Source organism: Epargyreus clarus, unplaced genomic scaffold (genome assembly GCF_041222505.1).
Source record: "Epargyreus clarus isolate Ecla_fem2 unplaced genomic scaffold, WU_Ecla_fem_2.2 ptg000003l, whole genome shotgun sequence".
Classification (NCBI taxonomy): Eukaryota; Metazoa; Arthropoda; class Insecta; order Lepidoptera; family Hesperiidae; genus Epargyreus; species Epargyreus clarus.
Genome location: NW_027332211.1, coordinates 1,668,221 through 1,692,883, shown reverse-complemented (window position 1 = coordinate 1,692,883; position 24,663 = coordinate 1,668,221). Strand labels below are relative to the sequence as shown.

At 36.0% G+C, this 24,663-nt stretch overlaps 1 protein-coding gene across 1 annotated transcript in view; it reads left to right on the top strand.

Moving 5' to 3' along the window:
* Klp10A (kinesin-like protein 10A) overlaps positions 1-24,663 on the top strand; it is a 62,392-nt gene that overhangs the window by 6,819 nt on the left and 30,910 nt on the right. Inside the window, exons 2-3 of the mRNA XM_073082710.1 lie at positions 21,555-21,748; positions 24,195-24,302. Of these exons, the coding sequence (XP_072938811.1) occupies positions 21,555-21,748; positions 24,195-24,302 (302 nt within the window). The remainder of the gene's footprint in view (positions 1-21,554; positions 21,749-24,194; positions 24,303-24,663) is intronic.

The window sequence follows — 24,663 nt, the reverse complement described above, 5'->3', positions numbered from 1 at the left end:
TTTCGCGAATAATTAAAGACTTTTCATTCTAAATGTGGCCGGCTTGCTATTACCTCATTTAGAAACTATGTTGCCCGCATTTTCAAATAAGGTTGCCGACTGTTGATCTAGTTTATTATCGGTCTAAATCTATCATCCGCTTCCAGCCCAAATCCTACAAAATGTATAAAGCGTGTAGTTTGGATAGTATGCGCTTGAAGCCACAACGCAAACGGCGAATCGGCTACGTCAAGGCTCGATCGCTAACCGAACCGACTGGTCTGTGAGTCATCGGCGAGCGGCTTCCCTCGAACAACGTGGCGTCTTAGTCTAAACATTATTGATACTTGTGAGTACCATTGCTTGTCTACCAGGAAGTAATGGTGTACATCAATTAATTTTAATACTGGTTCAGCTAACAATAAAATTGGTATTCTATCGAGTAGAAGATATACGAAGTGTTTTAGCTTAATCGTCTTTGCAATTTGCGTTACTGTTCATTCCTGTAATTTTAGTATTTGTTCAGAGTTTCGTAATGCTGATTACTGATTACCTTACATCACATGCATGTATTTCGCAAACGGGCATGTGTCGTTTGATACTACTATCACATAATTAAGTCGAGATTAAAGATTACTCGTTAATGTCTTTAAGACGTTGCAAGAAACTTAATAGCATAATTTATTTATCCAATGATGATGTGTTTTGGACACTAAAAAATAAAAAAAGTCATCGGACTGACGAGGAAGTACTAACAAATTAGATTCAGTATGCAATAAATGCAATAAAACATCGAACACAAAACGAAGCTGGATTGGTGGGTGACGAGAGCGAGCGTGACTAAATGCATGATATAAGAGATGGGGACGCAACGACTTGCACTATTAGCGCTTTAAGATCTTATCTAAATGCATTATGACGACGATGGCTTGGAAATGGACCGATTGACCCAGCAAAGTATGACAAAAAGGTGTTATGTAACTTGAGACCGCGGTCGATCGTAAGTAACGCAAAAACTGTAATGTGTTCATACTAAGTTCGTCATAATGATATGCTAATGGATGCCTTTGGTTTATCATTTAGTTCGCCAAACATCCTTATGCTTACTACATTATGTCACAATGCCTCTACATCCGTTTATGCGCGAACTCTAGAATCACTGAACTAATTATATTTTTTTTTTGTTTGCGCGATAATGTTACCCGCATTATCGTTAGGTTAGAATAAGTAAACATTATGGTTATAATGGGTGGCTGAGGGTATTACTAGCAACAACCTTAGTTCAATGACGTTGCTGACCACGCACGGGGCCAACCACGTACCTAGTTATCGCAACTGAAGACGTGGATTCTGATAGGGTAAACCATTCTTATAAAAGTCGAATGCAAATAATATTGTAACTTGAAATAGTTTTAACAACAAAATCAAAATTGAGGCCATGTGACAGTACAAATGTCGCGAATGCGAATAATGACGCCTCCGCAAATGTATGTGGAACGCAAAAGAAACCAATCAGTGTCACTCAAAACTAAACAATCAGTGTCTCTTGAACCGCCTACTTTCGCTTTTCAAATGTATTGTGTACCTCCTTACATATTTAACGTACATGTCTAATTTCTTCACAGAATAAAACGTGTTCCATATTGTTTATTTATGTATTTATCATTTTACTAAAGGTTAATGTTTAAAAGAACTCAATACGCTATCACGCATTTATTTCTATACACGTATTACACGTGCTAGAAAATAATAAGAGAGTTATTTTTAACTGATATAATTACATTAAATTTTAATTTGAAATGTCTAGTTGATATTAAAAACGTGCCTAACTGAATAGGCGTGACATTGCGCAAACAAGCAAGTAAAGGGAATCGTTTCAAGAATAGTTGGAGCTACACGTGGGCGAAGATACCCTGAGGCGGAGCGGACCGTTGGCCGAAACTAATTACTGTTTACTGCTCGTGCTCTGTAGTTAAGACTTCATTGAGATAAACGATCGGCTTATTGATATCGCGAGGACATTGCTCATGCTTCAGGCAGTATTTGTTATTGCAGTTGCTCCATAATTAATTTAACGGACAGCTTTCGTATACAGTATGAAGTTCAAAAATGCTGCTTGTTTGAACGATTGGTTTTTGTATTTCATGTAACGGCTTTTTGTGATTTTTGAAGTGCTGAAACACGCATTTAATATAGTAATGATCATGAAGTTAAATTTCGATTAGTTACACTCGGACGTTGGTGAACTTAGTACCTACACCGATTACGATCTAGACAAGCTCAGGGGCTAAGCACGCTTATTATTATTTTGTCGATTATATCAGAAGAATGCTTGTCGTAATTTTATTGACCTGTAACTTGTGGCAACAGCAAATTTGTCTTTTGATATCACAAGGTTGTATCCAAATAAGCTTTTTATTACCTGTAAAAGAGAACCGTTTTCGGAATTTAAGTTTTGTAATCAGAACATTACTTCGATTCCTGCCAATCTCATAGCCGTCACAGCTCATTGGACATTCTATGACCAAGTTTACACGGCAATGCAAACCCACTTGTGAAACGTGATCCGCTCCACTTTTTCAGCAAAATCAATCGTTTGCCAATTCTCGATTGTATCTATATTCAATTTTGATGTAACATTCGTAACGCCTTTTTTGTTTCGTAGTTTTATCGGATCTTTAGCCACCGGTTGTTCGAATGTTACAGGTGTTTATGTTATCGATGTCAATAAATTATTGGGCGAAGGTTTTCGGAGTGTTTGCGATTTATACTAGTTGACTTAAGATCAAATGACTCGCATATTTTTATATTCTCGTTAGATCACGTGCTGTTTAGATCTTAAAAATAAACTCCATGTCGCTGAACGTATAGTCTACGAGTTTTTCTATAAAATGGGACTTATTTTGATATATCCATTTTCATTTATTTTTAATTAAATTGTAGTATGAATATTCGCAATATTTCATGTCAAGTTGCCATATCAATCGCGTTGTCCCAAGACGTGCGTCGTTGCGAATATGTTTCTGCAATACTTACAAAAATAGACAAAGCGCCACTTTCGATTTTGCGTATGATGTCACCCGTTGCTGAGTAGGAGTCTATTTAAGTGTTATGGGCAGGTTATTAGAGGGCCTCGTCAATATTGCAAGCACGTTCGAAAAGTCAATAATACTTCCTGTAGAACGACGATGCGATGGGTTGATTCACGCGTATTTTCGGGGTAGCCTGAAGTTTCAGAATGAATTGTGGTCTCATGTTTGAATCTGTGAATAAGTTTCATGAAAAATTAACAACGGCCAAATTGGCCGGAAATAAAAGAAATATAGTATGTGTAAAAGTTTATTACAAATGTCTAAAGTTCTATTGCGTTAAACTCAACTTTAACTTTGGAATAGCCTGTAAATTTCTTTACGTCGATAGTTAATGGGCCTAAAATAAGGCGAAAGTTTACTTCCTCCAGCTGGAAACTAGATCGCCGGTGTTTGTTCCGTTTTCCTTTCTAGACTATCCAAATATTAGCTCGGCCCGCCGGAAGAAAAGCGTTTAAAAAGAGATCAAAATATTTTTCATAAAAGATACCTCAGGGTATTTTGATGAATACATTCTTAGTAACAATCGGGATTATGTTATTACTTGACTGATGATAGCCATGATGTTAAGACAATATTATTATTTGGAATTCTTTCAATAGAAGCAAAGACTGCATGGGGATACGCCTATTAATTTATCAAGTAGACTTTAAAAATAAGTGAGTTAAAGGCAGTTTCTCCACATTTTTTTTTATTTCGTCATTTAATCTAGGATTTCGGATAATCCACTAACATGTGGCGACTCTAGGCGACAGTTCATCGACACTCGTTATCGCCAATTGAGCGAACAGTTCGCGATGCCAATTATCGCGTTATCCCAGTTCCTACGACGTTCGGTGGTGAATCACCGTCTTTGTTATTGTTAACGCACTTCGCCGCTCAATAAAGAACAAATTGGTGCCATTTACTTTAGCGTTTACTACTCGACAAGTGACTTGTCGCAGTGTCTTTTATGAAATTGAAGTAATTTCCAAGTAAAGTGCACTAATGGTAAATGTGCATTGCTATCTATGGACATTCGCAATGAACGTAAACAAGAAGTGGAGTCCTGCAAAACGTTGGTTACAGACCCTTTACTACCCCTGAGGTAAATCCTCAGGTTACAATGTGTGGATTCATTCATGCCTTTGTCTTACAACACTTCAAATTACAACACAATAAACTCAATCATCCCTTTTTTTCTTAGGTTTTAGTATGGTTCATGATTTTACATATTAGTTTTCATCTGTGTAATGATTAATCAATTTCCAATTATGACTTTAAAGTTTAATAAACTTTGGTTAGCTTAACTGTTTTTATGGTTTTATCCTTTTGTTAGGAAATAAATTAAATTATTTTTTTATTAATACTTTCTCCTTGTGCAGCAACTAATTAGTTTACGTCAAATTACGATTCTATTATCTGCATGATTACTAAGAATTGAATCTATTGATTAATCCGCACTGCCGGTGACGTCTGTTTATTTCTTTTATATCTCCAATATTTTATCTATCTATCTTATCTAGTGCTTGCCTTATTTAGTCTGTAACAGGTGCATTTAAATCTGATGCACATATTAATTATATGTTAAGTAAAGGTATGTTTGTCACGTGGCTAGATATAATAAACATACGCGATACGTTCCATTACTAAAATCATGATGTTTTGTCGTGCCAGAATATATCACCTTTGTGTTAAGCCCCAGCGCACAGTGGGCTTAATAGCGTTTATGGTAAATCGTTTATGTATGGTATGTACGCCGTCTGTCATTATAATGAATGTATATTACAATGAGTATTGCATTGTGTAACATTAAATGTTAGTTTATAAAGAATCTTAATCCTCTGTTTGATCCTAATCTGGACAGACTTCAACTCTGTGAAGGGGATGGCATCTTTGACAAACATTTCTAGCCATGTAATCGTATTTACTAGGACCGTTTTATTTGTAATTGACAAAATCTAGAATCTATTCTAGAAAATCTAGAATATAGATTGCCAATAAGTAAAATTACTTACCTTTAAGTCTTCCAAGTCAACAGTCGTGGGGTCAAAACTATTTAGAATAATATAACATTGATTTACCAGTGGCTTATTGTCGAGTCGAAATTACTCTTTTCTCGCTTAAAGTATTGTAAGCAACAATAAATAAACTGGGATTGCACGTATGACTTGTCACATTATCCATGCGTTTCAAACGTAGCATGTGGTACATAGAATGCCTGCTGACGTTGAAATATTAAAATCATTGTAGCAGAACCACTCTCTATTCACCCTTCAAAATACCTTAAACCCGTTTCGGTAACTATAAAGGACAACTTTCTCATCATGATTTGAATTTGTCCAGTACTTACAGTAAATGATTGACACATGTACATTCGGAACTTCCACTCTAATTTGCATTTAGTAGTTTTTGTATTCTCCATTATTAAAAAAGAGTCAGAAGGAAACAAATCGTGATAAGAAATTTATAATTAAGATGGAACGCTGAATGGACGGTAGTGAAGGAAATAGTCATATTGAGCCGACTTAAAAATCATTGTGTGTAAGGGAGGCAAGAAGATTAAGAGATGTATATTATTGTCGATTAGTAAGCGATCCGCTAGATTAAACATTACGAATTCGGACTATTGGATATTGATGAACGTCAAGTTATTATATCTTCTTGCTTGATCAATGTTTTCGATCTTCAGAGGGCAGTTTTAAACAGTTGGTTATAATTACTAAGTTTGTTATAAATTAATAATTATCGGTAAATCTTTTAACGATTCACAATTATCATAACTGGATTTGATTTATTAATAATGTGTAGTGTATCAGCTCGAGGCTCGTGAACGAAGAAAGGAACGCTGCAATTAAACTTAGAGATTTCCCAAAAAATACACTTAGTTAAAATAATATATTATTTATTATATATTTTTTTATTAAGAATTATTTAAAAACGCGTTTCTTCTCATTATGTTCAAGTTCTAGCGGGGTTTTGCAAGGCTCTGCCATCGAGTAGGTGGGTAGTGGGCGGGCGAGTGGTTCCGCCTGTTGATGTCATCGGCCCCCTCCACTAGGAGCCTTGTGTCCCTAGATCGACAAATAGACGGTTTGAAATTTCAGTGTTTGCTCAACGGACAGGGGTAGTAAAGTGATTGAGAATGTCAGAGCTAATGTGTTCAATATGAACAATTTTCATATGTTCTAAGGGAATTATGTCATCTTTAGTAGATTGTACAAGATTACGCACACTTTTCTTAATTTGGTCTCTTTTGAAAAAAATTGATTATCAAACGTTGCGGGATTCCTCCGACCTGGTGTTAAGAAGCCACAACAGCTAATGGAATGTCTATTGTTGCATCAACCTCAAATAGGCTTGAAGTACTGACTATATTAAATTGACTATAGTTGCATTGCTACAGCTCAGGATTAAGTTGGTGTCCTCCTGTAATATTTAACGACACCGTTTACCTGAATTGGTTTTCAAATTTTGGACGTAAATTATTTTAGAGGTTTTTTATCTTATACGAGTAAGTTGCCCATTAACTTTGGAAATGACAATTCATTAAATGATTAATTAGAGTGCATTATAATGCTAAACACTTAATGAATGTACGTCTTAAGATAATAAAATAATCGTCCAATGTCTTTGTTTATTTATTGAATGATGCATTAAATAATTATGACTTCTGCTACTCTTCCCACATTACATGCATATTACGTGTTTCAATGTAACTGGAAGATTTATCGATTAAATATGTTTATTGACACGTGTTATCTTACTCTAACTATCAATTTAAATAACAATACTCGTAAATAAAAGGTTTTACTATGTTATTTATGGTTTCGTCTTATATTTCTATTTCTGTTATAAAAGTGGTGTTTCCGCTATTGTTTTTTGGTTTCGATGGGGCTAGTATCTAAAGCAGCAAATAGACGTATTAATTCTATTAACTCGTATAGATTTCGTTAGGTTATATTTCGCAGATTCTTTATCTTGGTGAGTCTTATTCTACGACCATTCGCGTCTATATTGTTCATTCCCATATTTACAAATCTTAGTTAATTTGATTTAGGATACGTGTAACGACATCTCGTGTCTAATAGCGGAATATCGCCACATTCTTAATTATGAGTAGCAGCTTCCATACTTGAAATATAAGCGCATTGTTTTTATACTTTGTTAACGTAACATCCGTAACGTGGTCGTTTTGCTGAGGTTGCAATGGTGCGCCTAACAAAATGCTGACTCAGCTCGATACTAACGCGGTTAAATTGACTGCGTTTATGCAGTAAATTCATATGATTAATAGTTAATTTTGCAGTTAGTTGCATATGAAATGGGAAAGGTATTTTTTTATACCGGAGTTACCTTATAAAAAAATGCTTCGAATAAGTGGTAAATTCTAAATATGCCAAAAAATCCAAATTGACTCAGGTTGACTCTACATATACGAGGACTAGTAAGTTGCAAGGCTTAAGTGCGAGTTGTGACGTAAGACTTTCATGCGGGTGAAATAAGATGCTAGAAAAATAAGAAAATATATTTATCGTGGTTATTCTCAAGCCAATTTGAATACAACACCATTAACATGTTCTAAACATGTATATTCTACCATTGGAGAAAAAAATAGGAGTGTACACGACCATACCATAATCCTGTGTTTAATTAACGGTTCAGAAATGGTCCGGTAACCTTGTCATATAATCGTTGTGGTATATGCAACTATTTCGCTTTTCCATCTTATCATTTATTCATGAGTAGATTGTTGCCCAAGTTATAAGCGGGGAGCGATCTATATTTAGTTTTTTCTTCAGTATATCATTTCGAAAGAATTGCTAAGGCTTTACGTAAAAGTGTTTAAACGTTTAATCCAAGTGACTTTCTAAAATATTACGTTAAAGAGTACTTTTGTAACAAACAACAATATGTCATGACTCAATTCACGATTTGTGGGGGCGAACAATGTCTGGTCTGTTGTAAGCGTATTGCTGACACTGAAACTAGGGTTCATTTCAATCCGATTGATTACAAGTCTAGTTCGAATCTAGACGATTTTTGGTTCCAAATTTTGAAAACTAATTTGTTTTCTAACTAGCCGTCTGAAGTGGAATAATGGGGACGTATTTTTTTATTACTGCAGTTGTTACCTCACTTTAAAATTAACTTTAAAAGGCCTGCGCATGAGAGTTTGTCGAGTTAAACGGATTTCAGTCGTACGCGATTATAATCATTTCTCAACTTGTGACCGCTTTATTATGTAAATAACTATTAAATAACAATATTTCATTCGTTCTACTATCATGTAATTAAATATTTATATGTTTACATTATTTTTGTATCAGAGTATTTAACTTGTACTTGAAGTACATTAGGCACTGTCTGGGTATCGTTTCTATTTAGTTGTGATACAACTCAACGTCAAAGATGTAGTCAAAGTCTTCAAAGTATAAGGTTAAGCGACCCAAGTTAAGAGCGGTAAGCGTAAGCTTTCTGTATTGAAAACGCTTGAACGAAAGTACAATTTATCGTAATCATTTGAGGCGTTCTTGTTTCTTAAATTCAGGCAATTTGATGGGCTAAGGTCCGTTCCACTCTTCGACACCTGATGAATGATATTGCAACGAATATTCGCCGTGTTGACCAAATATCACAAGGAACTGCCTCCAGCTCGTGACTCGGGTCCTAGCAACGGAGCGTTTGGTCAGTCCAGTAGCGAGGGTGTTGTGATGTCGGCTAGCCGGTTGGGACCCGGCCTCTGAGTCAGCGCGCGCGTGCTCGCTGTAATTGCAACACTGCAATCCATGCGATTTATTGAATACTGCGCAAGATATTGTACAGACAAATTGCATCTTACACAGAGCTCTTAAATATTTTGTTTTGAATTTGAATATTGAAGTTAGGTTCAATTAGTAAGCAAATTATGAGATGCTGCACTCGTTTAGAAATTTTATTAATTGATTTATTTGATGATTTGATTACTTAATTGATACGATAAAAATACAGAATTGTCTCGAAATGCAAGAAAAAGTTTTATTTATAGATTTTTTGTACGTAAAGATAATATTAATAGAACTTGCACCAACATGAAGGTTGTACGTGAAGTACAGTATCGCTGTTATCCAAAGGAGTTTTCGTATGCTCTTTTCAAATTTGCATACCTATTGCTTGCCTTAACTTAGATTGCTAGAAGCTTACTAATACATCGTTTATTTATTAAGAACATTGTTCAAGCACACTTCACATTTTATAGAGTGCATCAATGAGCAGTGTATGCACTACTACACGCTAAAAGCTCTGTAAAGCTCAGCTTGGAATTGGAATGCTGTTGCAGTGACGTGACGTGTGATGTCATCGTACATGTGTGATGCAAGCCACGCAACATGCACAATTGCCAAGCGATATGTTACTTATATACGTGGGATTCTCTGAGTATGATCGAATTGTTTTGATTCGTTTGCATTATTAATTTATATGGTGTTTTGTAATGTGGTTATATTAACCTTTCTTATTTCTCGACGGCACAGAAAATTTGTTGATATATAATTTATTTACACTGTAATTAGTATTACTAAACATTCCACAAAGTGCAGGCCAATTGTTTCGGCCTAGCTTTTATTGTAAGCACCTTGTAAATCGCACCTTGTTTCAAGTTCACATGTATGGCTCAATTAGCAGTCGACGATTTTCACGCAATCAGTTCCAAAACACGCTACGTACTTACCTCGAGCCTCCTCGTCCCTCGTTAGTGTTCACAGAGGCTAATCTCCCATAATACTGGGTTGTTGGGTTGTCGCTTTGTTTGTCTGCCCCTCACCGTTGCTAGGAAAGCTACATCACACTTCAGACGCTTTTACTGGTACAATGCGTTTGTTGCTACTCGCTCTAGTGGTGCTCGAGCTGCATAGATGGATATATTCGTACGTGTGATGTTATTTGTACGGGAATGCCTTTTGTTCATTATGTCTGGTCCCTTGCAGCTTATACTTGGTAGGCTTTATATTTTTTATATACATGAATTTTGAAAAATATTCTATTCTGTTAAAATTTTAATTTTGCTTTAGAAAAAGTAACGTCTTTCTTATGTTACAAACACCCTAAATTTTAAATTATAACTGTCTTATTTGTGCGTCAATCAGTATTAATTATTATATTAATTGCCGTGTTTTAAAGTATTACACGTTGTCCACAACGAGCAAGTACTAACAGTCCTAAATATCTAAGATAGTAGTTCCCTGTGCCGTTGGTGGTCCCGTTGTTCATACATACAGTATGAGAACTGCACGGAAATTCCAATTAACCTCAGCGCTTCGGCAAACGTTCTGCGTATAAATTTCCTTTATCACCTTATCGCAGGAGAAAGCATATGTCAGATAACAGTATCAAATAGACGTACTGCTGTAGGTGATGTATCAAATGGATCTAGAATTTCATTTATGTTATCATTATATGATTTTTCGCAAATAACAGCAACTAATACAAGATATTTTTCTGATGCTTATGTTATAATTATAGATATAGAAAAGTTATTGGACTTTTAGAGCAATCGGTAGATACACAAGAAATTTCATGCAGTATCCATATTTAAAAAAAGTTATTTGCGCTTTGTCTTTACTTTCGTATCTATGACCCAATTAATAAACGATACTAGAACGATCGACATCGAAAGATAGTACTGTAAGATGCGAAATATTCCGAAACATAAAGATCGGCGTGCCGAAACTTAGATCAAAATGGTCACCATTCACGATACATCACGGCGATTGTGTTCATATGGGCCACGATCAGCCATTTGCAAAGTTGGTTTCCCAATAGTTCAATATAGCCTGATTTTAAAAGACCTTATTAATTTTTGTCTTGCATTTTTGTCTGTTTGTATGTTCGATACAAATTCACAATCAATGTTCCTTTGCCTAACTGCATTCAATCAGGTCTGTTTCTCAATTATGAAATTGAATAAGTAAGGAATTCTAATTTTGAAGATATTTTATCACAATTAGTTTTTTGTCAAAATTTATTGAATTTTAAAATTTGTTCAAAGTCTTCAATATTGTTAAACGTTGGCAAAAGTACTGTTACGTGTTTCAAAGCCGTCATCAGATAACTCCTATAAGGAATTGAATGATTCTAGGAAAAGACATCTAGCTATTTCACGAATTTGACCTTACATGATATCTGCTATTGTATCTTGCAGTAATTTCAGCATCTTCCGCAATTGGTTTGATAGTTGAATGAATAGTTCACTGCTGTTTGTATAGGAGCAATCCTTTTGAATTATAGTTATTTTCCTTCCGTCTTTCATTGGTCTTTCTTTAGTTCAAGTTGTATCAGTTAACGAGGTCATAGTTATTTTTATGTGTACGTCCTTGAAACGACAGTTGTCGCAGTGGAAAACCATGCTATCAATCGATTATTTATAGTCGAGGCTAAGGCTTTATATTGAATTATCCTATGCGGCTAAGCAGTATCGCTCATCAACGAACCTCGAAAGCCTAGTGAGAAAGCCATTAACTTTCTTATTCATTACCTTTTTGTTATTATAAATTTAATCATATACCACTTAACCATATACCACGCTTGGCAGTGGCTGAATCTGATATTAATTATGTTAGTAAGACATTATAAGTAATTTTGAATCGCATTTTGTTCCGTGTAGTTGCTCCAATCGATCGTTCAAAAGTATTTGCGACAGGCGCTTAAACGTGTTTGAACGCTGCGTTTTGCTTTGAAAAAGCTGCTAATCGCCTATTCTAAAAGTAATATGCACTTTGGGTTCCTGTCGCGTTGCCTTAATTTAGAGAAATGCGAGGTTGTGTAAAATTTAAAGTCAATCTAGTAGTTTCTTAGTAGTTTTACTTTTGTGAATAAAAACGTACGGAGGCTGAATTTTATAAGAGTACCTTTATTTCCCAGTCTATAAGTTACCAGATGATAGTATAGCAAATTTCGGTTTTGTATACAGGGTTTCCAATGCAGATCACTAAAACATTGAGTGGAAAGTGAAAACGTATACAAAGGGGCAATCAGGCTGGTAGCGCCCCGCACAGAGAAGCCGCAAGAACGCCACGCGTGACGCATAATGACTGCGTTCACGGCGAAGATTGCACGCTCGTCGCCCGGCCCACTGTCTCCCTTGTTGTTGTTGCAAACTTGACCGTGGGAATGCCGCATCTCCGAGTTTCTTTTCCATTTTTACCTTTCAGCGGAATAGCGCTGCAATTATCTGGAGATTGGCAAGATTGACTTTTGATACGATCTCTAGGTGTTTGTGCGTAATAACCGTGCGTATTATATTGTTATTATATAATTGTGTTTTAATTGCGAAAAGATAATCGCCAAACAATTATCTTAAGGAGCTTAACATAATTCATCAAGTGTTTTTATAATCATTTTATTGGGGTCAGTTAATATGAAATATAATTTTAAAGTTCTGGTTTTTAAGGGTTTAAATTTGATCATGCACTATATTTTTTGTTCGCTAGGATGGTTGTCCTTTGGATCTTTGCCAGATGCTGTTGGCTTAGATTAGGCCTGGCTTCAAGCGAGAAACATCCAAAATAGATTTTTTATGCGTCTTCTGTTCAGCTCAGGGTTGCGGACATTGTTTTAACTTCAAAATACTGTCTTGTATATTGTGGGGGTATACAATACGTCAATATACTTTCTTTAATCTTGATTATTATACAAGCAAGTTTCTTATAAATACAAACGGTTACACTTTACGGTTACACTAACTTACTTATAAATACAAACGGTTTTGCAACTCTATCCAGGGTAAAATCGTTATTTATAAAACAATTGAAACACGTTGTATAAGTTTTTGTGCTATATTTATGCGTTAAATATTTTTTGGTCTAAATTATTTATACGTATGACTAATATAATCAATACAGTTGATATCGCAACATTATTGATCGCGCTCCATTAGATTTTAACAACACGCGAAAATTTCACCGGTCGCCCGAACAGAACATTTGTTCAGCCGGTTACGCGTATTGACTACATAAAATGTATTCACGGAAACAACATTTGTCACAGATTGCCGGCAGTCGGTCCGCCACTCCGCCACCAATTCGGATGACCGCAGCGCAACGCACAAGGAACAGCTTTATAATTAGCTCATAGCAATGCGTTAACGGGTCAATGACACGAGCCCGCTCGCGAACGTCAAATTGAAACTTGCGTACTCCACCTCTCACAGCTCACTTTGATCTTATGAAATATGAGCCTCCCTTTACAATGTTATCAAATAGAAAGCTCTTTTAGAACTGCAGCCGTTGATTCGTTGCCCATAAACATAGATTTCTCAACGCCGTCCACGGATTTACGTGTTTGCTCAGATGTTTTACTTTAGTTAGTACCTTCTAAATCAGTATGAAAATATATCATTGAAGATTTTTTTTACTGGAAAGAAATGAAATGAAATGAAAATAGTTTATTTCTCTCACAAAAAGGTCTTATGTTAAATTGCATGATTACAACATATGAATATTTTAAACCTTACGTAGTGAGAGACTGGTGCCTATTGTAGGTAAAAAAATACCTGAATTACAGGTCACCAGTGCCCTCCCGCGGAAGACTAAATAATAAACATTTGTGTGAATGCAAGTAGACGTGTGTGTAGAAGTGCATATGTGTGTGTACGTGTACATGTAAGTGTGTGAGTGTATGAATGGGTGTATGATGGGTGTGATGGGTATGTTTACATATGTGGTAGAATGTGTGTGCGGGTGTGTATCGGTTTTTGTGCATTTAACAGTGCATGTATGGATGGATTTTACATTAAAGTACGTGAATTAAGCGTAAGGAATAAGAAATTATGAGATAAATGAAAGTCTCTTGCTAATAGGAGAAAGAAGATCACATTAAATTATGGTATGTAGAAGATTTTCAGTTTCTTGGTGGGAGAGAGTTTTTAAGTAACTAGTAACGATTTTTTTACATTTATTAGAATTTTGTGGGTAAAAATTGAGTTTTGAATTTAGACGATTGTATAGAAAGGGGCCAAGATAACAAAAGAAGTTGCGGGATCGGCTAGTGCGGAATAATTTAGTAGGTGCAACGTCTCCTTTTCTGCGTTTGAATCTTACTAAATCTGGGTCATATACCAGCTGGGAATGCTGTCTGAGTATGGTATTAAGGATAAAGATTTGACGAACTGTTAGCAAATCCCATTTCTTATAAAGCTCGATAGTAGGATAACGGTACGGATGTCCTGCACCGACTTTCAATATAGCACGTTGAGCTCTTTCCACCTCTATTAGGTGAGTTTTGGCCGCACCAGCCCAAGTAGTTATGCAATATTCTATGAGTGATTGGCACAAGGCGTGATAAACCATCGATATGACGCGGCGGTCTGCTATGTGTCGCAAGGTTCTAAAAATATAAATTAACTTACGTAGTCTTGGAACTAAGGCATCAATATGTGGTTTAAAACTTAGGGTCTGGTCAATTATTACTCCTAGATATTTAATATTGTCTACCCGTTGGAGGATTGGGCATGTGCAATTGGGTACGCCACTACAACAAGAATGGATAGTGATTGTTTGAGTTTCCGGGGGAAGTAGATTTGGTTTATTTACAAAAGTAACATATTTAGTTTTTTCAACATTTAAAGTCAAAAGGTTAGTTTGCAACCACCTATTAACTCTAGAAAGCCCTAACTGTGCAGCCTCAAATACTTCATCCCAAGTAACACCTCGAAAGAAAAGGGCGGTGTCGTCAGCGAAGGTAATAACTTTACCACCACGGAGATTCAATTGACACAGGTCGTTAATATAGGTTAAAAATAGGGTTGGACCGATTATACTACCCTGGGGAATACCATATTCAGTCGTCAGTTCGTCGCTAAGCATGTGATCGATCATAACACGTTGTTTTCTTGAGGTTAGATAATCTTTTAAAAGTTTTAGGGGGATTCCCCGTACTCCCAAAGACTCTAGTTTAGCCAGAAGGAGGGGAATGGACACTGTATCAAATGCTTTTCTGATGTCCAAGAAGATCGCTAGGCATTTGCTTCTCTGCTGGAAAGGAAAATCTTGTAGGTAGGGTGTAATCTCTAATGTATATTTCTTACTACTTTGTTGAACATGTAGTGGGCACTGTAGAGAATTTAAGTAAGCAACACTCTTCGTCGATATAAATCTTAATTTTAACGAAATAATAATTATATAGCCTGTCCTTCAGGGTGTCTTTTCCATTGCATTGAGAATATTGATCGTAGCCCAATATTTTCCAATTACCAATTGACGTTTTTATCTTATTAATTGATATACGATTGATATACTATCACTTTCACGTTACACTTTTTGTACCACAGAGACGACTGATAATGCGAGGTGACACGCTTTGTCTGCCACCGCACTAATTAGTGCCGATGTTAATGTTCGACGCCGTCCGCAATTCTCGATAATGAGAGAGATTTAGTTTTCGTTGTTAAAAATAGACGAAATCATTTCTTAGAAAGCGTTCTTGCCTTTACGAAAAACATTTCCGTAGTCTGTTTGACGGTCGCTAAAAATATTTGGCTCCTTTCACGTTGCACTTTTGGGTTGTATGTTTGGAGATTTTGGATTTTTGCATCATATATTGTAGTCGTTGACGATTTGTAATCGGTTTCATATGGATCATTTAAATGTGTCAGTTTCGCTTTCGCTTTGATTACAACATTTGGAATGTAACTCGTACTTACCTAGTGTTTTCCAATCGATTGATATCGAATCTATTGTTCTCTAGCGTTCTAGCTAGCTACAATTATAGTCGGCTTGATAGTATTAGTGCCAGTAGATTGAACTGTCTTGATATTGCATTTATCTTTGGCATAGATTTTAATTTTAAACTGTTCCTGTGTATATTATATCGTGTATTTTTTTTTCCTCATATTGACTTGAATATGTAATGACTGGCTTTATAGTGACAGTATCAATTAGGTCACATAATATATCTTCACTGTAAAGTTCATTTCACTTTATTTTTCATTGACGATAAGTAAATTATTTTTGTCACATTGACTCTTACCTATATCTGGCATCGTATTGTGTACTTAATATGAATGGTTTCTATAATAAAAGAGTCTTTATGTTTGATATGTAATTTATATTATCTTTAAGAACTGTTTACATTTATAGATTCTCGATTCGATTAGGGTCCCTCCACATTATCTATGTTCTCCTTATGTCAGTAAGAGCATAACCGACGTCATTTGCATCAACTGGCAAGGCTGACGCCACGTTCTATATAGGGAAACCCTTACTTCTCGTGTTTGTATAGACATGTTTATGCAACATGACTATATCGAAATGTTTGCCTAATCCAGCACCATTAACGACCGGTGATCTGTTCCGCACCAAACTATTTATTGGCCATATCTTTTGATTGTTACGCGGCGTATAAATTTAGATTCGTGGTTAAACTAAGCAGTTTTACTTTAAAGCTTTGGAATATTAATCTACGTCGTAAATGTTACGTTCATTATTTTACTACTTTATAAACAGTTTGTTGAAAAGTATATTTACCTATTTTTATAGTTTACAGTGAGAGTGCGTTTTCTCTCAATTTCTGTAAATATGTATGTGTAGGTTATCTCCTTTGATTGTGTTAACACATTCATGATCCTTACAGTATTTGTAATATTTATTTTATCTCTCTTATCATTGGACGCAAATTTACACTAGAACATTTTTATTCTTACCTTTACTTTTTTCTTTAAAATACATGCTGCAATTTCAATGTCATCGGTGTTTTTTTTTAGTTTCATTTCGGCATTTCGTTCCACTTTCGTTGTTCAGTCGCGGAGCGTAACCATGGCAACGAGCGTGTGTTCAATAGCTCTTGCTTTTTGCGAATCGATGTTGACTGCTCGATGGTGTCGTAAATGTTGCGGCATCATATGGAAACCTAGCATGATTGTAATCAGTATGTTATACTTAAATGTAAAGGTATCTTTGCTTGTGTGTTCAGCCTCCACGGTTTAGTGCATTAAACTTATCAGACGTGCAGCTATTTTAATACTGTCAGTATTACAATAATATATTCCCGATTTTGTTATTGTTTCATCAATTCATAATATTCTAAACGAAACTTGGAAAGTCACGTAAATTAGATGAAAATTGGTTACAAAACCACTTCAATTTTAACTTTCCGTCGTTAATTAACGCTACTGCATAATTATTAACATTACTTTAAACTATAATTGCATAATATTAATATGTATTAAATTTAGTGAGCCATTCTTAGAACAATAATATCCATTAGAATTATATTAACAGTAAGAAAGCAATTTATTTTGCCATTATTATGAATATTAATATAAGATTGTACAATGTTTTCAAATGATATAGCGTCCTCTCGTTGATAGAATCCGCATTGTAAAATCAACATATATTAATTCTTGGGATGTTTGCATTTCTGCCTTGTAACAGCAATGTCAAGCGCTGCATTGTTCTGGTTTGGAATGTGGTAAGGGAGATATGCTTATTGCTTACACGAGGTGTTCTAACTTAATCCCCATAGGTAAAAAAGCATCTAAGGCGAACATTACACTGGACTAAATGGACTACCGTTTGATTACTATTTTTATTTCCTAACAATATATATAAATATACCTATGTATTGTATACTCATGTCGCCCATATCTATTACCGAATACGACCTACTAAAAGTTTAATTTTGACCAGTCATGTTCAATTTGTATGAGACACACATTAATCTATGTCACCTTGGTCTTTTTACTTAAGGCCTGGTTCCAAAATATATCGTATTATTTTCCCCATTACCCATTCATGTAACTGGGTTACGTGAATGGGTAATGGGGCATGTAAAGTTATACTTTGTTAAAAATTGACTTACGCATAGGTAACCAGCTAAAGTTGTACATGACAAGGCTTTTTTGAGGCTGATTGTTTATTATGTTTTATGTTAGACACCGTTTTAAAACTATTGTAGCTTTAAAAGTAATAGTAATAACCATTTGTAGTATCGTAGTTGCCAATAAATCTTGTGTATGTGTTGTTGTCAAATCACAGGTTAACTGCCGACTTCCTTACTTAGTAGCTAGAGTTTTGAGTAATATGATAGTTGTAATAAGAGCAGAAGCAGATTTTACTTCGTTTCAAAGAACTAAAGTGGAATAGAAAATTAGATCGTCTTCGTATCGATTGCGGCAACAATATTGCCACATCTATATTTTTTTTAAAATACATTATGCAGAGACGAGACCATTGAGTCTAATGGTAACGGCATTTCAGTGTTTGCCAGACATACCAATAAGAGGTGTTCCTCTGGCAGATCTCCCAAGCATACTTAATTTTAATAAGTATCGGTTAACGTTAACTCTGTAAATCCGTGGTTAGATTACCCATTTATAGAAGCTATTTCCACAAAATGTAACTGATTTTAACTTTTACGTTACGTTTAATATTATCATAACATTAAGTGCTTTTTAACTTTTGTTTTTGGTTGATACGATCTAAACCCGGCGGTAGTTAACATTTGTTTATGCTCGGTGTGTGCGCTCTTTTCCCGGAGTGGTGTCTATTTCGTGCGCGTGTTTACATTAGCAGGGATCCCCGGAGCAGACGCTCTTCACGTCAGTCTGGTCGTGCCAGGTCGGTGACCTTGTCCGTGATCACTCTAGTTTAACTTCTGTATTAACCCAGAGTTACCTATAAGGTTTAAAAGTAAAATTTTGTCGTGTTCCAAAAATTTGGATTTGAAAATTTGAACAATATCATAAAATAGATTGTGTCTTTAAACTTATTTGGGATGAGTTAAGGGCTGATTAAGAGTTTGCTTGCAACGTAGTGAGGGTATTGTTTCAAAAAAGAGTAAGGCAGAAAAAAATGTTTATTTTCCGCTAATTGCCCAGATTCCAAAAATAAAATAATATAGATAATATTTTGCCTCTCGTTTTGCGTGAGTTGAGAATATACAACAAGATTACTTTACTTCATTTAGCTAGATTATGACACGTGGAGCATTTTGCTCCGTATGTGAGTGTACGTATCAAAATGATCTCAAGAGTAATCTTCTTCTATTATTTAGTTATTTCTCGTGTTTATTTGATTCAAGATCAATTTGCATAATATTATTATTTTATCGACATATTGGTACAAACTTGATGAAAGCAAAAATATGCAATACGGTAATTAACGCTTCGTGTATACGCCCTATATAATAATAGATATATATTTTGTGTGACCTAGTGTATAAAAGACCTAAATTAAACTGATTGTCCAATTCTAACAAGCATAGATAGTGCCTTCTGTAGTACAATTTGTCTTTGTACGCATTTCATTTTATTACGAAAGGGGCAGACGCGTTCTTTACGGCGGATTGTCGGAGGTCGGCGACCTTGCCCCGGATCGTGGTAATTAATCCCGCAAGTTTAATTTGCGAGTTTAAGTTTATGTTGTGTCTAATTTATGTTTACTACGCTTTTAGGATTTGGTAAAACTGTTATTGTTACGAGACTAAATTGCCAAAGACTAGTTTATTCTATTCAGGTGACTTGTGAGGATCGTATTATGCTGTAACCTGAGCGTTCAGTTGGAGATTTTACAAACATTTACCGTATACGGGACGGTTGTAGATACCTGTTAAATCTTTAATATCCGTTATCCGCACACTACTCGTGACTCTTATCGTCTGCAAGTCAATTGTAAGACAAGATATGGAAGGCGGATGCCCGTGTCCGGATTAAGGATTGAGGATATTCTGACCTATCGTCGCCATATATTCAATACAACAAGTCGTTGAAGATTTACTTAGATTATACTAAACATTATATTGGTTCAAGATTTGATCAACCGAACTGTTGTAAAGAGACAATAACTGCACTATAAAAATGTAACTATCACCAATGGCAGAATATGATGATTTACCCGTCTATCAATAAACTTTAAATTTGACGATGCAATGTTGATCACTGTTCAACGTTCTCTGCAAAGTTTACAAATATTCGTTATATTTTGTCTCCTGTGTGACAAAATAATAAGTAAGCGTAGGATGAAATGTTACTAGAACTTCATTTTGAATTCCAGATTTCAGTTAAAATTAGAAGACCTATTTCTGATCGTAAAATCGAAAGAATGTGAGAAGTTTTTACGACGCGTCTTGAGAAAATATAAATATTTTTAATAAAATGCTGTATTAAGTTCGTGCTCGTGGGAATTATTAGGAACAATGAGACGTGTTTGTGTGTGTGGAAACTGAACTGTGAAGTAATGTTTATGAAATGTATAGAGAACCGTTAAGATATTAGTTCCGCATGAAATAATTGATTATTATAACTATTTAAGGTTATATAATTATTAAGGTTATTACATAATTTGAATTATAAATAACATAACAGTTTGAGGGTGTTTAGGTTAGGAGTCTAAAGCATTTTTCACCACGCTGCTTGAACTACTGGCGTAACTTTTAACTGTTTTATGGCAAATGTTCTTCCTATAACGGATTTTGATATTTTTCACATGGCGGTTAGTCTTAGTTTAAGAATACCTTGGAAAATTAATGGAATGATAATGTCGATTAAATGAAGGTCATAAACTATTGGCATGGTACATTAAACTGCCTAGAAAATGTCGTGTTGTGGGCTGTATATCGTCCTTTTATTGTGTCTAGCCACTCTCCAGACGCCCTATTGTTATCTATCTGGCTGGAGCCCTAGCCCTATGACACACGACGTGTAAGTCTATTATGAGAATGCGAATACAGTTATAATTAAAATAATAGTCATACAAAATTGTTTGTTGTGACTTAAGCATTTTTTATAAGTATTTATACATGATTCTGTTTTCTTTTTGTGTACCACAAAATTCCTTGAAATGCTTAAAGTACTCGTAATTAGAGTATTCCCGTAAACATTACGTTTTATCATAACTTACTAGTCTTATGAATGTCTGTACAAAAGCGAGATACATTTATCTTAATCAATGTTGTATTAAAGAGAGCGCGTGGGAATTTAAATGTAGATTGATGAAGTGTCGCGAAAAGTGATACTTGAACACTACATAGACACGAGTCACGGTATATAATAAATAGTATAAATACACACATATTGCATGAAGGTATTAAGCTAACAACATGTTATTAAGAATTGACTGACTCATAGACTTGTAATTAGCATAACAAGTATGGTTTTTTTTTATGTTTATCTACATTAAAATTAGTTATGTACAGTTGAATGTATGCGTCACACTGATTAATGATCATAAGATTGTACATTTTTGCTAAGATTATTTTTGAGGAAATCGTGGTTCTATCCGTAAAGGAACCCTACCTCTTATTGACATTCAAAATTAAGGATAATGCAAATAAAAAGTAGCATGATTTGATCCAACTCAAAGCCAAACACGAAACACATTTGTGGAGGACCTCCTCCTAGTTTACGTCTATGAATTTTTGTGATTTTTCGATATTTTGATTTCCACGAAACTTGTTTATTCTATTCTTTATAAACTATATATAATTATAAAAATGTTATGACACCATAATTCACGTTTAATTCCATATCGATTCCAGGGCGAATCCATTCTGCCATAGTCTCCGGGGTGAACCTGGACACGCGGTCGGTGACGGTGGAATGGTACGAGCGCGGCGAGACCAAGGGCAAGGAGGTGGAGATCGACGCCATCCTCGCGCTCAACCCGGAGCTGGCCGGCGGACCTCGGCACCACACTCTGCCACATCAGCCCATGCCCAACAAATTGGCCAGGGTAAGTTGGTGTACAATTGGTGTTTCTTGGGATTTGATGAGATTGTGGTCATAAATGAGATTATGGCATAGAATGATCTTTCTTAAAATTATTTGGGTTATGAATATAATATCGTTCCTCAAATTGATCGGAAAATTGGGTGTAAATTAATATTATTATTACCTACTGAATAATTGAATAATACTGATGAATGCGAAAACCTCACTAGAGCTGACAGAAACCCTGAAAGTTTATTTTCTTCTAGTCCATCATGGCACGGATTGTTCCTGGTAAAAAAACAGGCAGACCCAAGCATCTTCATGGATATGCGTGAATGCTATAAAATCTTCTATAAAAAATACGAACATTGTCATGTAGAGCTCACTTTTGATTTCTGTGAATTTGTATCAACATGAGAATCTTCATCTTGTCTTGCGTCACAATTCCATCTGCTATGCTCGTTTTTTCAACTTTTTGAACGATTGAAGTGCGGAGGGACAAAATTTTTTGAAAGTATCAGAGCTGTTATGAAGGTTAAATAGTTTTATTTGTGCTGATAGACACAGTATCTTCTATAACAAGGCTAATGTAATATATTCAGGGCTTTTGCTTCCATAACTTAAACGGCAAATGTATCTATCTACGAATGGTTTGGCTCTATTCCTCGAACTGCGAATGAAATTACTGAAGTGACCCCGTTCTCCATCCAATTGAAATAGGTTGTTGCTGAGTATATATTGCAGTTTATCCTCAAATTCAATTCAAATACCATTTAACCTTACATTTGTAACGTTCCAAATGTAAATAAATCTTTGGATGTTCAAGTGTAGTGGATTGAATAAAAGTCATTAACTGTTATTACCTTTAAGTAGATCAAATGGTGTCAACTCTAGTTTTAAAATCTGGGTTAACTTAGTACACATCGCAAATAGCAATCAAAATTTCATTGACCTATTAATGTTTAATACTATTCTTGAATTAGGAGATTAAACAAAACGAGTCATAACTCGTAACCCGTGTGTTACAACTGCGAGTAGTAACAGAGTAGCGTATTAATCAATTTCAATGAGCGTCAATGGACTCATCACTCTCGCCCGCCCGCTGTTGGTAAGACAATTTGCCAATTTGCATTTGACAAGTATGCACAAGAACGTCCATTAAGTCGTTAGAAACAAAATTATTGCTTTCCTGAACATATTTCTGTTCAATTTGTCGGGCAATTCTATGAATAGCATTATTTAAATCGTCCTTCATTTTTGTACGACGAAGTTCATGTTGCTTATTCTTTAGCCTTGTTTCTTTCAGTTGCAGTTCGAGTTTTAATAATTATGCAGTGCAAAAAAATTCTCGTAGACGGTTTATTCGTTAAGGTGCAAAGGTCACGCCGACCTTATGTAGCTCATGACTGCAGGCGCTACTAGCTTCATACGACCGCTAATGGCTCTTGTAGTTCACAACCAATTTCTCCGGCATCGGTATGTGCCTCTCGGAAAAAATCACGCCGATGTAATCGTTACGTACAGTGTTCGAAGCCTTAGTTTACGATATAGGTTAATTTAAAGTGGTCGAAGCTCATTTTAAATAAGGGGTTGTATATAAGCTTTTGTTAATGCGTATCGATCAGTGAGGGCATTCGAACGGCGTACCAAGCCGCGACCACTCTCATTGTTTGGGTCGCGAAGCACGTTGCTAATCGACGCCACAGTTCAACCGGCAAATCCGCGATAGTCGAATGTGTTATCAGCTCATGACGCCTCTGTATCTCATTCGTGCAAGCTTTATTCGCCATGTGGCCGTTATTTCCGTGCATATAGGGACTACTTAATATATTAGTGTTTAGAAGCTGATCAAAATAATAGTGAAAGTATCGTGTTATTGATCTTGTAATTACACGACAGTTGCCGGGAGTAGGAGAAGATGTAGAGATGTTCCCATACAGCATCAGCTGGCAGGTGATCACTTGCAGCTAGCACGTAGAGATTTTAGCTTGCCGTGTAGTGTTTATTTGAAAATTTGCACCGTTACCAAGACAACACTACACCCGTGCACGCCGCCCATCATAACACTACTCATGTTTTACCGTTACGAATCATACAAGAAACACGAAACAAGTTATGGGTATATTTAGAGATGCTTTTATCTATAGTGTTTACCGATATGCTGGGTCAATAGTTGCGTGCTGAACAGCCATGGACGGTCCGACGATGATTGATGCTCCGACGACCTTCCGGCTCGGACGGCCACTCGTGACGTACGCCGGACACCGGCTCGCTCATCGATTTTCCACCTCGACTCTTGTTCGTTTTACAGTTTCACTTTCCAATCGTAGTAGAGCAATAAGCACGATCGTCCGCTCCCTGAAAATTAAAAAAATATGGAACCGGACGAAACGAGCATATGTACAGTAAGTTAACGACATGATTTCTCTATTATGATTGGCACGTGATTGTTTGACATGGCTGCGAAGGACCCCTCGGGCTCCTCGTCGGACGACGGGGGTTTCCTGCGCGAGGGCGCGGAGGGCGAGGGCGCCGGCGACTCCGGCCACACGCTGCTCGTGCGCAACTCACGATCGGTACTGTCCACGAAATACACCATTCGCACGTTGGATGCCACGCGGTGCGCTCGCACTGCTCGACGCTCACAATTTTTTTTTAGATTTTCCTCCCACTCGCTACACCTTTTTGTTTACGTTGCTCCAATTTATGAACGGCTTATTATGGTTTTGCCGGGCGGTGCTCTTGTCGCGACTGTGTGTTGCGAACAATGCGATTCGCCGTGCTTGGCCGGCCCGTGGCGGCGCGACGAAAGCACCGACCGATGTGTTTGTAGTTTTGTATTATATCTAGAACAGTTAATTCAATGATAATTTTGCGCTACTTTCTGAATACACTTACTCAATTTTATTTTAACATTTTTTTTCCTTTTTGTCTGAA